The sequence below is a fragment of the Melanostigma gelatinosum genome (genome assembly GCF_949748355.1).
Source record: "Melanostigma gelatinosum genome assembly, chromosome: 13".
In the NCBI taxonomy this organism is placed as follows: Eukaryota; Metazoa; Chordata; class Actinopteri; order Perciformes; family Zoarcidae; genus Melanostigma; species Melanostigma gelatinosum.
Genome location: NC_136646.1, coordinates 8214249 through 8229549, shown reverse-complemented (window position 1 = coordinate 8229549; position 15301 = coordinate 8214249). Strand labels below are relative to the sequence as shown.

Genomic DNA, 15301 nt, shown 5'->3' with positions numbered 1-15301 from the left:
GACATGATGTTTTGAGAGGTTCAAGGCCAATATCCATCCTGCCAAAGTGTCCAAGGGCCAGACACTAAATCCTTCTGACCTCCTTTTGGAACAGAGAAAGACAAACTAACATGGATAATTGAAGTGCTCTATTATCAATATTACACCTATGATTATATCATCTTTCCAATCAGAAAGAAGTGTACAGTTTCAAAAAGGTTAAATTATTGAGTATACAGTAAAAAAAAGAAGCTCCTTTAAGTGTGTAGTTTAAGTATTTGATGTAACACAAACACATTAATGACATGAGTAGCAGTACTAGTAATTTGTCTGATATGTGGCGGCAGAAAGAGTATCAAACAGGAGCCATCACCGCTACTTGTTTTCAAAGCAGACGGTGGTCAGACTAGACCATGTTGACACACGAGGGAGGCCCTGGATGATGCAGTCCATCCTGAGAGGTGACTGCTACTTATATGGTCATAAAAATCCTTAGTATGCACATACCTCTCTCATTAAACACAGCTTCATCTGCCCTCTCCCCTCCCTCCTCCCTCCCCTTTCAAATTCAGCGTTTCCCTGCGCCCCTCGCCTGCGCAGTGGCCATCACCCCTCCAGCTATGCCCCGTCTTTGATTGGTCCAAAGTGTGCGGATTATCAAAGCGCGGCAGCCATTGGCCAGAGGGGCGGTGCACGCGGGCGGGGGCCCGCCTCGGTCCTGGACCGCGCCCCGGCTCCGGATGGCTACGTACTGAGCGTAATTACGCGAACCAGTGAACAGCCAGTAGAGGAGGGAGGGCAGAAGGAAGAGGGGTGAAAAAAAAGATAGAAAGAGTGACTGGAGTGGAGAAAGAGAGGGAGGAAGCAAGCAAGCGCTGTAGTTTAGCCTGAACTCTCTGCGAAGCTGCTGTCGACCGGAACAGAAGTTTGACTCACGGAGAGCTGACTGAGCCACCCGGTTTTTTGTTAGCGACCCCCTCCTGAAAGGCGTCCTGCACCCGAACAAGCAGGTAATAGTTTTCAACTTGAACACTTTTGTCCGCCATGCTCTCTCCATGTACTCTTCCATAACTCATTCAGTCTGCCCGTCACTCTGCAAGTGCAGCCCAACCAGGAAGCACGGTTGCTAGTTGCCGCAACTTCAGCAACCGCGAAGAAAGGGTGGAGTGGGACCTCCTCAACAGATTTAAACCGAGGTTTCTTGTTTTTTTAAGGCCCGACTTCACGCTTTATTGTTCTCAAAAACTTCAAATTAACGTACATTTACAAAGCGTGCGATATGCGGGACGTATGCCGTCACAGTATCCGCATTGTGGCAGCTGGCGAGATGCTGAAAGCTATAACGGTGGAGGCAGGAAGTGATTCGCTTGAATGAGTTGCGGAAAAAGGCCGGTGGAGAGTTTGAGTGCGAAGAAAATGGAGGAAAAGTGAATTTTAGCCTAAATGTACACCGGCACCGTGGAGACAGGGTAGTTTGTCAATGCTATGTGGTTGTAGTCGAACTTTTTTCGGTGTGTAACGTTAGCAGCGAGAAACTCACGCCGTGTGTGGCCGCTGGTATTAAGTCTGGCTGGCGGAATGACGTCACTGGTTTACCGGTGGAGTAAAAAAAACCGGTGCTGTGCTTCTTCAGCGCGAGCTCACTGAACCAATGTCATACGCAGGTCTGTGAAGCATTCCGGGGCCCCAGCAAAGGAGGAATACCGTTGGCTGTGATTTAGTTTACCAGAGGGTAACATAACTGTTGAGCTTCATCATAGTTTTACCACGACCTCTCTGCAGGAGGGCCTTCTTGATGGAAGTCACATGAGTTGGAGCATGTTTTGAATTTATATCAGCATTTATATGCAATTGTAATACGGGCTATTATTAACGTGCGTTGTTTAATCATGTAACCATAAAGTAGTTATCGTGTTTAAGAGAGAAGATGACAGCATAGAATAGATAATATAAATGTACAACTTTCACATATTTGAAAAAAAATTCCACTCTTCATTAAACATGTTTTGGATGTGGCATTTGAATGCCTGATATGAAGGCAGTGTTTCCAACTAAATGTTTCGCTTGTAAGTTGCTCCAAGCCCAGGGTGCATAGTGCAGAGATGCAGTTTTGACCAGCTCAGAACACACTTTAGAGGCTCTGGTCTGGTGATGGCTCAGACTTTATCTCACAGGGGTTAATATGCACTGGTTGTTGCAATGAAATCCACAAGAAAGAATGCCAGCTGAAAATGACCAGGTCTGTCTTGTAATTACAGTGCGGTCCACCGTGATGAACATCTGCTAGGCAGCATGAGAGATTTTATAGGACGTATCAATATCAAGCCAAGTTGAGACAGTTTTTTATTTATAGAGTCACAATTTTGCCTGAGAGGGCGTCACAGACTGTGAAACACAGGACAGAACAGGGACAAACCTCGGGAAGAGCAACAGAGGTGGGAAAAGATGACAGTACTGGGTAAATAAAGTGCAAACATAATGTTAAGGTTCATGCGTTAAGAGTTTCAGACGAGTGTAAAAGTATTTGAAGTGAAGAACATCTGCTGAATATATTTTTTCCACGTATTGCCTAACACATGTTCTTAAGTTTGCAGCAAGTACATGAACGATCACAGGAAACAAACCTTCATTAATTTAACCTAATTAAAATAAGACGTTAGATCAACCCACTTGATATTTTTATTCCCACTGGCCAATCACAGACTCTCCTCCGATCCCGCAAGTGTCACATTCTCATCGTGCCTAACTGTGCCTGGTCTTTGCACACCTACACAATTGTGCTTTCATTGTCAGGGCAATTTGTGTTTGCGCTGTTAGCCGGCACATCATTGTGTTTGCACTCTGGCAAGCAAACAGTCTCTGGTATGCCCGCGCTGCCCCACTGACGTTCAGCCGCCGTGTGTGGCTTGGGCATTAGCCGCGCCGTCTCCGGGCATCGATGGCTGGCGTCCACTCACCCGAAACTTGCTTCTCGTTGCGGAAAAAGTGTTGGTGAGAGCGGCACCTCTCCGCTCTCATTTGTAGCAATCGGAACCATACGCTTACGGTCAGCTGACGCTTTCTGCCATGAAGCTATGAAACTGCAGTGTGAGGTTACCTCACTGGATACTCGGACATAGAAATGATTGTGCATATGATGTTTCATGCTGAAAAGTTAACGGTAGCTGGGAAATACAAACCACTGTCTGTGCGTTTAGTCATATGCTGCTTGTTTTATCAAAGCCATCTCTCCGGATGATACACCGTCATAGAGCAGGCCCAGTCGTTTGCTGTGCGGCTTGAGAAAGAGACGATCTGTAAATATGAAGCCTTAAAGGGGCATGTTAAGTGACATGTAGTATGTCACATCCTGTTGTTGTGATTTGAGTCATGGATTAATCAATTGCAATGCATTGTGCAACGGCTTCCCCGGAGGCCAGTGTTCTTCTCACTTGTTGCCAGTTTCGGCGCGGTTATGGAGCACCCCGCGGAGATCGTTACATTCCATCACCCGTGTGTCAGCAATGTCCCCCCCCCCCCCCGAGGGTTACGTATTGTAGGCTAGACGAAATGAAACCCAGGTGTCTTAAAATGTGAACAAGGGGCCGGTGTACGGTCTGTGGTTGTTTTTTTTTTTTTTTATTGAAGGTAGGTTCGTCGTGGCTGAGCCAGATTACTTGCTGTCCCCCTACTTGCTGTCCCCCCTTTTTCCTTTTGTTGCAAATACGAGTGCAGCATGACACAGTATGTCTCGCACACAACCCACAGTTGTCTTCGGGTATGAACTCTCAAGGTTCTTGTAACAAATGTGAGGTATTTCTAATCTTTTATATGTTGTCTGTGTGCACGTCTAACTGCACTCGTAGGCTCGATTGTGCATTTAATTCAGATTATCAGGCTAAGAGGAGAGAAACGGATGATGACACAGGCTGGGAAACAAAACCGAGCTTGAGCTGTAATGATATGGAACTATCTTGATAATTTGGTGGTTGTTTTCGTTAAGCAAAGATGCTAAAAATTCACCGGCTGCAGCTTCCCAAACATGTGCACAAAAATATGTATTTTTGTTTAAAGGGACCTGAGATGTCAGAACAATGAATCATTTATAAAGAAAAATACAAATCAGAAAACGTAACAGGATTTGTTTGAACATCAGAACTTGTTCTCTACACTACACTCACAAACTGAATCATCACTGTGGTGCTCCCGTGCCATATCATGTCTCTTTCGCATATCTTGCAATGAGCACACCCTTTCAATTTATTAAGTGTGCAATGCTCCCACACCTTGCACGACTTAGGTCGTACTGATTTCTCTGCCTCCGCCATGTTTCAGAACAATGTTACGGCTCTCTCCGATGGTTTTTCCTCTGTTGTAAATTGTTTGATTGCATGTTTACTTTATTGTGAAGAGCATGAAAATGGAAGTGATTTTACTGTGAAGAGACAGGACGTAGCATGATACGTGCTTATTCACGACAATAATAAGTGAAAACCTAACGTTATATGTCGGGTGCAAGAGCGCGTTCTGTTCACTGCAACAGTTGTTAAACTGCAGTTTTCAGGAAGTAAAGTGTTCCGTTCAAAACCAGATGTGTCTTGGTCGTCATTAGAAACTCCACATCACAACAACTGCTGTGCGCCGCTCTGTTTTTCCCTTTTTTTCTCAAAACTTATTGAGTGGCGTAATCGCGCGACACAACGAATCGATAATGAAATTTGATAATAGATTACGAAAACTATTTCAATAATCGATTCATTGTTGCAGCCCTAAAAAGTATCATTTGGTTTTGGACAGTTTGTTTGACACGACCAGCTATTTGAAAGTGTCTGCAAGGCTTTTGATGTTTTTGGTGACATTTTTGGCCAGTGAACTGTGCCAATTGTCTTTTCTGGTGCATTGCTCCAGCGTGTTCTAGTGATACTTTCCCCTGTAGTGCTAGATGTCGTTGATGATAGGTCGAGCAGCGAGGGGGTCATGCCTGGTTTTCCTACCCAGTCAGCTGAGATTCATTCATGCGGGCAAAACATTCGAGTCAGAGCGGAGAGTTAAGATTCTCCATTAACCATGGCAGAGCTGACATGAGTTTGTGACGCAGACGGTATCAAACACAAGACTTGCACACATCCTGCATGTACCGTATATCACTAATGGAGGCTTTTAATTCGGTTCTTTCAAGCATATTTTTTTTTTCTTTTTTGTCCTGCCCAAACCGATTTCTTCTCGTCGACATGAGCAGCATAATTAAGTTGCCTCAGTCAGACTGGTTGAACCAACTGGGCTCCAGGACGAATCTGCAGTAATGCGTTCTCTGGGTCCCCCCCCCCCCCCCCCCCCCCCCACACAAACCTATTTTCCTCTGCTTGTGTTTTTTTTTGCCACCATCCTTTCCTCCCCCACCCTCTCACAGCAAGAACCTGTAAGTTTTCAATGGAACAATACCAGGAAGTGGTTGCGCTCCGTCTTGGACTATACACAGAAATTACTTGATCTGGACGGACGGACCTTGACCAGACCCAATGATTACTCGTGGCTCTGTAGATAATTCTGCTTTCTCTTTTGTGGTATAAACGGTGAGGTAATCCTTCGTCAATGATTACTGAACTCTCTGCATTGCCGGTGTAATGCCCCGGCTTCCTGTTTGTTTAAGAATGATGCGATAGTCGCCACCGTGGCTCGCCATTTCCCCCACATAACGTCCTTGAAGGAAATAGGTTTCACAAGGTTCTGCTGGTTGGAAGTCTTTTTAGTGATGCGCTTAACATTCAGTGCATTTGAAACGGGGAGTAACGCCATACATTTTATTAGAGCTTCAGTGGTGATTTCCAAAGTTAGACTTTGTGTGTGCTGCGTGGGAACTGCACACCTGGCCTGTGATTCCATAGAAAAGTGTGGGCGAAAGTGTTGCGCAAACTCTAAGCAGACACATTCGCACGGTGAACTTTGAAACATGCTGCGCAACGCGTCTATCTCCTGTCTCCCATTGGACGCTTTATTCCCATGTCGGTCCAAATTGCATCGCACACCAGACGCCCAGGTTGTCGATCCGGCATGTGGCTCTCGGGAGGTCGGCGATTGCATTGTTTGACGAGGTGAGTCTGAGTGACTCAAAGGGAGTGGAAGGTAGAGATAAGAGGTGATGTAGCTGAAAAGAGCCACATGGTAGTTCACAAAGGTTGAAGGAGCAGACATGAGGTGGTAGTAGCAGAGTTTCTTCACTGGGTCTGTTGGCCGTGTCAGCTTAGCGGTCCTCAGAAAAAAAAGCTTTGCTGACATATTGAAATGTGTATTTTAACTCCCCTCTGCATTCTTTCAGTCTGCTTAAAAAGGCTTACGTAATCACCTATCTATTTATCCAATGGTAAATACTGCAGAGTGCTCCAGGAATAGGGCACCGTGGTATCTGCTCTGTTTTTATCAAATAACCAGTCAATAGTGCATTCAATGGTGTGACGGGATCACTGTTTAACTGATGGATGTGGAATTTGTTCTATGACCCCGGAAATTATGTGCTTATCACACCAACACCCTGTTCTCCCTCTCATTTAACTTAAGCGTTCAATCGGTCTGCCTTCATTGGTCAGATTTAGTTGAAATATATAAACCATTAAAAAAAATTCAGAATGTTTAAAAATGGCCTAAAAGACTATCTGTGCACTTGGAGCAGTTGTGTGTGGGTCAGTGGTTCCCAATCCTGGGTGATCAAACAACTGAATTAACTAAGTAAAAGGAATGGATAAACTAAACCAGCCGTACAGTTCCAACTGTATGAAACATTATCGTAACGTCCCCTTTTTATATCTGGTAGTGTTGGGAGCCACTGGTGTAGGCGACGTGCCGAGAGCTTCAGTCAGACCTATAGCAGGGGCCTCTGGTTGTAAACGGTAGCTGGCATCGACCAGCTTACAGTTCAAAGTGAAACCAGATCCCAGTCGGGGCAGGAATGCAAGATGTAATGTGGAAAGTGATGTTGGATTTTGCCTCTCCGAGCCACACAGCGTGCGCTAAAGTAAAAAAACTCTCACTTTTTGAAAGACTCTCACAACAAGTTCCCCGAATGGCAAAATAGTTTTCTCAGTTTGTCATTTCCTCTTTGTCTCCCTGCTCGCGTCCTTGCCCCACCCTTCCCACTTCCAGAGAAGGAGGGGGGGGGGAGAGACGGAGAGAGAGTGCCGACGTGTGAGCCCTCAATGAATTCTGACGGACTCTGTATTAACTCACTTTCATGAGAGAGCCAACTCTGTCAGTCGATTGTGCTGTGAGGGGGATAAACGTGGTAAAGCCAAGACTAAAGAGGGGCTGACACTTGAGTGGAGTGTTTGTTGGTTATCTAAACGGATGAAGCCAAACCAACAAGGGTGACTATAACATCCACAGCATGAGGAGGACGGGCAGCCATGGCTCGGATCGAGCCAGCTGGGATGTAGCAGTTGGTGGGGAGTGCAGTGTTATTGACCGGTCGGTCGGTCTATTAATGTTCTTCCGGTCAATGGGGCAGTCGACACGGCACAGCTGCTTTGTGTGTTCCCTTTAGCTGGAGCAGGATACGCGGTCATGCTTTGGTAGAAGTTGTCTCGTCTCCTGGTTTTTACAAGTAACTCGGGGAGAGTCCCCGAGGTATAAAGGAATGAGAGGGAGTCTGAATGCTGGGTGGATGGCCTCCGTTTTATGAAGACCGAGGTTGACCTGCTTTCTAAACAGGACAACCAGGACTGAAAAGGACACTTTGTAGCCTCCTCCTCCTCCACCTGGCCTCTGCATCACTTCCTCTCTGTAACCACATTCTGGTCCCTGTGATGAGGCCGGTTCCTAAAAAGAACGTTCTCGTCCTTTTTACCGTTCCTCTTTCAAGACGGCTGCTGCTTTGACAGGACACCATTAACTCTGTTTTCATCCGGGCATTTGTTTTAAGACATACTCCTTTAATGGCATCTCAGTCAGGTTTCATAAAGTTCACGGATCTTTGCATGTCGACTGTTTTCTTCCTGCTGCCATGTGTTCAATTAATGAGTAATCCGTGTTATGATTATCTAGGCCGGCTAATCTCGTCGTAAACGGGTCTCAATAGACTAGATGGTGAACTCTTTTCACAGCTGAGCGTGTTGCAAAGCGACAAGGAATCGGAGAACGCTTGATTCTCACAGGATCTGTACGGAGGACTTGGCAGGGACCTGAGCCAAGCAGGGGTTCCTTTCAATGAAGACTGGTTCATCTCAAAGTCAAGTCAACGGTCAGCCTCCTCTAGGCAAGGCCTACATCTGACATTGTCTGATGGGAGGTCTTTATCCCTCTGCTTTTTTTTTCTTCTACTTTCAATTATAGAGCAGCACTTGTTAAACTAGAATAGCCTTTGGACTAATTTTAGACCTAGCGTTACTCTCTGGAGGTGCTTTGAAGTGTGTCACTTGAGTTATCTGTGGCAAATATGTGAGCCACACTGGCGCAGATGTCAACAGACTTTGCTATAATTAATGTCCAGATTAGAACTGAAATGCTCAGTTGATTGTCAATAAAGTTGCCCGTTCATTTTGTGACTAGTGTGTAATTTCTTTAGCAAAAATACCAAACAATCCCTAGTTCATGATGTATTTTTATGTGATAGTAAACTGAATATCTTTGGGTTTTGACCCGTTGGTCGGACAAAAAAACCAAACAATTTAAAGATGTCATCTTGAGGGTCACAGTTTCTTTTTGTTGGCGTGTTTCCTCGCTTCCTGACATTTTAAACCGTTAATCTGGAGAATGATTGGTAGTGGGTCTGGCCGATGCGGAGAAAATCAAATATCACGATGTATTTTTTACCAAATACCTTCATCAATATTGTAAGGATGACAATTGGTGCTTTTACTAAATATATAAACAATGAAATCTCTGTATAATAATCAGTAGTGTGGATATCATGACTAAGTGGGTAAAGGCAAATAATAGAACAGCTGGAACAGTGGATCGTTAAACAGTTTAATCACTTTCCTGTAATGCAGCCTTTACAACCAGGAAAAGACAATGCGTGTGCCTTATTACAATATTCTAAATCAAAGATGATATCCTCGTATCAGGATGTCGATGTATGGCCCTGCCCTAATTGTCAGATTAATTGATAATGAATGGACGACATGCCGCCCTGCACCTTGATTATAACGATGGAACATATCGAGCTAAAAGCAGCACCGTTTCCAGCCTCTTCGACGGCACTTCTTGTTTTTGCCAAACAATAAAGCTACAGGGATTATCGTGAGTTATGGCTCCTAGTCGACCCTGCACGGGGGCCAACTGATCCACATGTACTGGAGCGAGTAACGCGCAAGTCTATTTTAAAGGAGCATGGGAACTTACTCACAGGGACGACTGGAGCATAGGTCTGTTGGACCTCTGCAGTTCTGGGTGTGCTGACACTTGTGTGAGGTGATGCTGACACCCCCATAAAACATCCAAAGGCACACATAGTCTGCTGCTGGGATGGGAGTAGGGGGGAGGAAACGGGAAGGAAAGCCAGAAAACAGGTCTGAGAGAAACGTAAGGGGGGGCACAGAGGACAGAAATTTGTGGAATGCCGTTGCTTGCCGGCTCTCCCTGATAAAGGGTGAGCACGGGAGGAATGTGACCCTGAAAAGACTGGATAAACAGAGAGGGGGGTGTTAGGATTCTAGGGCGGGGTAAGGGAAGGCAGAGTAGGGAGCGCGGAGCCAGCTGAGAGGCGACACAGGACTAATTAGCGCCACGTTCCGTTGCGGGACGGGGTCAGGAAACGGGAGATGAGTTCGGCGGCGGGGTCGAGCGGTGACGGGCGGCGGCTGCAGCCCGACGGAGAGCGATGGAGGATGGAGAGAGGCGGGGGTCATGAGAAGACTGCCTCTTCCTCTGCTCCCTTTCTCACAGATCAGGGTTAATGTGCTGGAGCTGACGCGGGACATAATACCCTCGTTAAACGCAGCAACTAAAGGGCTCTCTTTTTCAGTGCGGACGAGGAATGTTTGCATTTCGTCAAGAGAACAGTTGTCAGAAGTACGACGTGCATATATTGCTGATTAACTCATTGTAGATATATCACCGTATGTGTTGGCCAGTCGACAAGAATTTTCTGTACTTTTTAAATGTACTTTAGGTCATTTAGAAAACGTGTCATTATTACATAATTTGTCCAACGGAGAGCACCGGAAGTTTATTTGAAGAGATTCATATTAAGAGTATCTTTATATTATAATGAATCCATATTTGTTTGTCAAAAATTACTATTGGCCGTTGTATCATTTTCGTTAAGAAAATCTATAATCGTTGGGCTGTACTTTGAAGCATCCATTAGATACTATAGTAGGCCTAACTTAAAAAACATCAATTCCTCAACTCAAATTTGGATATTTTGATGATACTATTTGTTATGAAGTAACATTCGGATCATCCACTGTAATAAGCTTAGGGAATACCATGTTTAATACAAATATAATTTATGTCTGTGATCAAGCTATGAAATGCGAGGCTTGTAAATGTTTTCTCCCACATTGTTGACAGAAGAACGCCCTTTTTCTTTCACTACGAATCTTGCGGATGCATCGTGCATTCTTCAATGAGTTTATTTCCGCGCTGTTGTGTGCATTGTGCAAGCAGTGTTGAATGATGTCGACCATGAGAGGGTTGAGAATTTGGCACCAGAACTTCATCTCAAAGGACAACATCGCGATGCAGAAATACTCTCATGGACACGTCCAGCTAATATTTAAATATTTCAGACACTATGATAACACTGGGCCTGACCCGACCTCAGCTGTGATTGTCCGAGTTGTTTGCATACGAGCGACACTGCATATGCAAACTACCCTTTCTAGGGGAGCTCTGTGGGTTGTCAGAGACAGCCCAATGACACCGGGCGGTGCTGGGGAAAGGGTGTCATGCTCCCGCTGAGATGGAATTGAAGTCTGGTGCCGTGAAAGCACATCGCGTTCAGTTGATTGCACTCTCATTTTGGGCGAGTTGCCTTGTTGTCCCTTTTCCTCGTTACTGGTAATACTTGTCTGGTCACTTTCTATGTAGGTTAAAGCGCAGCACTCCCTGTCACCAACATGTTGTGTGGGAGCTTTTTCAGAGGCGTGTTGAAGCAAGAGCAGCTCCAGATTCAAGGTTGTTTTGATCTGCAGTGTAGTCGCGGTCGATATTATTTTTCGACACGCAGCATTTAATGCCATGTGTTTTTGTTGTGGCTGGTATTTACTTCAAAGGAAACCTATACGACCATCAAAGTCTAACAAAAGGAAACTTCAAAAGAAACGGTCTGGTACCGAGAAGGCGTGACCATGAAAAACAACACATTTGTTTACTGATTGTTTCAATGTGGTTCTGTACTAAAACAAAAAGAACCAGGAAACGGTTAATAGTAGTTCCAAAGAACATGATGCCTCTGTGGTGTTGTATACAGACACAACTTGCTTTTCAGTCCCTTGATCCTTTGTTTTTTCTGCTTCAGGGGAACTATAAAGATAAACAGTTGTGTAGAAAAAAAGACTTGTGTCATTTTAGTTGCTGGGTTTAGTCCCCTGGAACAGTTTGGTTGACAAGGGCCATAAGTCATGCAGAGGTTTCAGCTATCTCTCCCAAGATCACCCGCATTAATGCCCCCCCCCCTCCCCTCTGAGCACAACCAACCAGTAGAAAAGGACAACGAAGACACGCTCCTCACAGGCTGCCCACCAGCGGACGGCCAGTGTGCTGGAGCGCTCTGTCAAACTGGCGGCACCTCTGCTGGGCAAATGTTTCTTCTCTGTCCCCCAGATGGTCCAGCAGCTGGAAATGTGTGTGTTCACAGCAGTTTGCCAAGAAGTAACACAGAGCTTCGTCTGACAGGGCTGTGTTTTATGTCGACCCGACCTAACTATGAGCAGCCGCTTCCCGTCAGACCGTTTCATTCCACAGAGATTGCATGTTGAATATGGAAGGAAAGCAATGCTCTGGTCCTGTTAATAAAACCAGTATTGAGGACATGATTTTAATGTGGCGATGGATAACAAACATTTAAATCAGGATTTTATATTTTTAATATCTGCATATCTGTCTATGATTTCCTTCATTTCCCAGCATTAACCACAAACAATCTTTCTTCCTCGCTCTCTCTCGCCTTGAAACAGCCACCATGTCCGCAGCAGACAAGTTCCTGTACGTGGACCGCAATATGGTCAACAACCCGCTGGCACAGGCCGACTGGGCCACCAAGAAGTTGGTATGGGTGCCCTCGGAGCGCCTGGGCTTCGAGGCCGGCTCCGTGAAGGAGGAGCGCGGCGACGAGTGCGTGGTGGAGCTGGCCGACTCCGGCAAGAACATCCGGGTGAACAAGGATGACATCCAGAAGATGAACCCGCCCAAGTTCAGCAAGGTGGAAGACATGGCCGAGCTCACCTGCCTGAACGAGGCCTCGGTGCTGCACAACCTGAAGGAGAGATACTACTCTGGTCTCATCTACGTGAGTATGAAGCCTGTCGGGGTGCAAAATGCCTTAAACAAAGCATATCTAAAGATAATGTTGGGTTTTACAGCTTGTGGGTATGATAAACAGTGTAGTGTTGCTGCTATTTTCCTTACGCATTGTACTACAAAGTGACACAGCTAACATGCTCATGGTATGCAAGACCGTCTTGTGGTTGGAGCTGTCTTGTAAACAGGAAGCTGCAGGGAACAATGCAGTCCAGAGTACGAGAGATGTGAAGAGACAGTTGGGGGTGTGTGTGTGTGTGTGGGGGCGGGGCATCATGGTCCAGTTTTGGACCATGTGGACCAACGCTGGACATGGAACGTAAATGGTGTTGTAACTGCAATTACTTCCCTCCCACATAATTTATGTTATTTATCCTCATGTGGTGTGGTGGGCTGGGAGTGATTTGCTCTCTTTGTTGTGTGTGTGTGTGTGTGTGTGTGTGTGTGTGTGACCCGGTCATATCACACAGCCCTCCAGAGATCCAGGCCCCGGTTTGGTTAGAGCGCATCCGGGCTCTGTCGTCTTTTTTAGATCAACAGCTTCTCGAGGGAGAGGGAGACATGCCTGCTACAGAGATGTTGGGGAGGGCGGCGCAGGAATGCAGGACACTGAAAAAAGAAAAGAAAAAAATCTGGAGTTGCATGAGAGCCAAGATACACAAAAGAAATGTTCCTGTGGAGTTTATAGAGGGGAATGGAGGAGGGTGTTAACGTTCAAAGAAGACCGTTCTGCTGCGGAGACCTGACACCTGTGACGTGGCCGCAGTATCACAGCACCTCTGCCAATCATCCGTTTAAACATGCAGCAGGGTGCGGTTGAGGTTACGTAATGATATTGGAGGGTAACAAATGCAAAGTCATGAGAAACTTTTCTGCTCAGTCTTGATGATGATGGGGGGGGGGGGGGCATGTTCTGGACAAGTTCTGTTTTTTTATAGCGAAGCACATTTTGGGGAAAACGCTACGTAGCATGTGTCGCATCCCAGTCCATGATCTGCACACTAAATGGAGACTTTTTTTTGTCATGGCCGGTCTCTTGGATTAGACTTAAAATAGTAATATTTATTATATATATTCCATGTTCAAGTGCATCTTCTTGTTTCTTTCTAAACGCCGCCTCCATCCGTCCCGCAGACATACTCTGGTCTCTTCTGTGTCGTCATAAACCCCTACAAGAACCTGCCCATCTACTCCGAGGAGATCGTCGACATGTACAAGGGCAAGAAGAGGCACGAGATGCCGCCTCACATCTACGCCATCACCGACACGGCCTACAGAAGCATGATGCAGGGTAAGTCGCGTCAACCGCGATGAGGTATCGCATCATGAGGGGGGGGGGGGGGGGGGATGAAGTGGAATTCAAAGTTTTTGCTTTTATTAAAACCCTTTGCCAAATATTTTAGCTGCCCCCCCGAGCTTGTAATAAGATTGTATCGTCAATGAAGCTACTGTTCTTTACTGTGCAGAGCTGTAAACTATAAGGCTCCCGAGAGATTAGGGTGTTCGTATTTATACTATTATACAGGCAGTTTATTTTATCAGTAACTGCGGTTGCTGCAGAGTCTTGGCTGTGACGCTTGCAGAGCGTTGCTGCATGATTTACTCGCCCCACCGGCCTCGGAAAATACCAGACGCTCTCAATTCTAGCTGAGAAAGGTTGTATTTTAAAATAAGAGGCCTGTGCGACGCCTGTACAGCTCACTGGCCACATTCTTTGGAAGAATATACAGAGGCCGTAAAAATATAATCTTGCTGGTTGAGTTTGTTCTTGAGACTGATGCAGCTGAACTTTACCGAGGTCCATACACTTGTATGTGTAATGTGCCCCTTAGATGCGTTTACTAAATGAAATGTTTACTGCTGATGAAGCATTCTCCAAAACCGTACCCTCAAACACAGATCACGTTATGTGACTCCATACTTTCATTTCTTTAATACCACAGCCTACAGTGATCATGTTTGAATCGTATCCTGTTAAGTTCTCATCTTCCTTTCCATTTCCTGTGTCTGGCATACGTCATGTTTTTTGTGTCTTTTGCCACATCATCTAAATATGTAGTGGGTCTTTACTTTAATCAACATTTACAACAAAACATTACGAGTAGAGCTGGGCATTATACCGACGTATCTAGATATCCTCTTGGATTTGAGAAATGTTGTCTTCTCCTAGTTTTAAAGGTAAAGTGATGTCATCCTCTGAACTTACCAGAGGGTTATAGCTTTGCTCATTATATATTATACACTGATGATTAATGCATTTGTCAAAAAATCTCATTGTACAAATATTTTTGTGAAAGCACAAATAGTCAACCCTACAATACATCATTATCGAGCTATTTGCTCAAAGATCCCCCGGCTCGAGCACCTGATTGGTGGTTCCTGGAGGGCTTTTGTATTGTAATACGTTCGTTTAGTCCGTCTCCTCTGTTCACTCCTAGCTTTGCAATACAGACTCATTTTAGGCCTGTATCCTGATGTGTTGTGTGTCATGTACACCACCCATAAAAAAAAAAAAAAAAAAAGAAAACTCCCCTCTGTCCCAGTCTTTTTTTCTCTTTCCACGTTTGGCTCCAGTGAAGGGTAATTAGCTGCTTACTTTGAAACCCAGCAGCACTTATGTTAACTTACAGTCACAGGAAGCCGGATATTGATTTCCTGTCTGTGACCAATGCACTTCCTGTTGTGCAGACTACAAAACCGTATGCGCCGCGGCGATAACGCATGCTCACTTAGAACAAGCGGCATAGTTGTTCTTCAGGGGTTTTGCATAATCGACATTTGCATCTTTTTCCACAGATCGGGAAGACCAGTCCATTCTTTGCACGTGAGTTCCTGACGTCCACATGACGCGCTACAGTAACAATACTGCTGCTGTTTTGTTTCTTTG

General features: G+C 45.4%; 1 protein-coding gene across 2 annotated transcripts in view; it reads left to right on the top strand.

Moving 5' to 3' along the window:
- Window positions 1-787: 787 nt before the first annotated feature.
- LOC306787043 (myosin-9-like) overlaps window positions 788-15301 on the top strand; it is a 31090-nt gene continuing 16576 nt past the window's right edge. For both annotated transcript variants that reach the window (XM_079282043.1, XM_079282042.1), the window contains exons 1-4: window positions 788-989; window positions 12072-12403; window positions 13549-13705; window positions 15211-15238. In XM_079282043.1, coding sequence (XP_079138169.1) covers window positions 12077-12403; window positions 13549-13705; window positions 15211-15238 — 512 coding nt within the window. In that variant the 5' untranslated portion in view covers window positions 788-989; window positions 12072-12076. The remainder of the gene's footprint in view (window positions 990-12071; window positions 12404-13548; window positions 13706-15210; window positions 15239-15301) is intronic.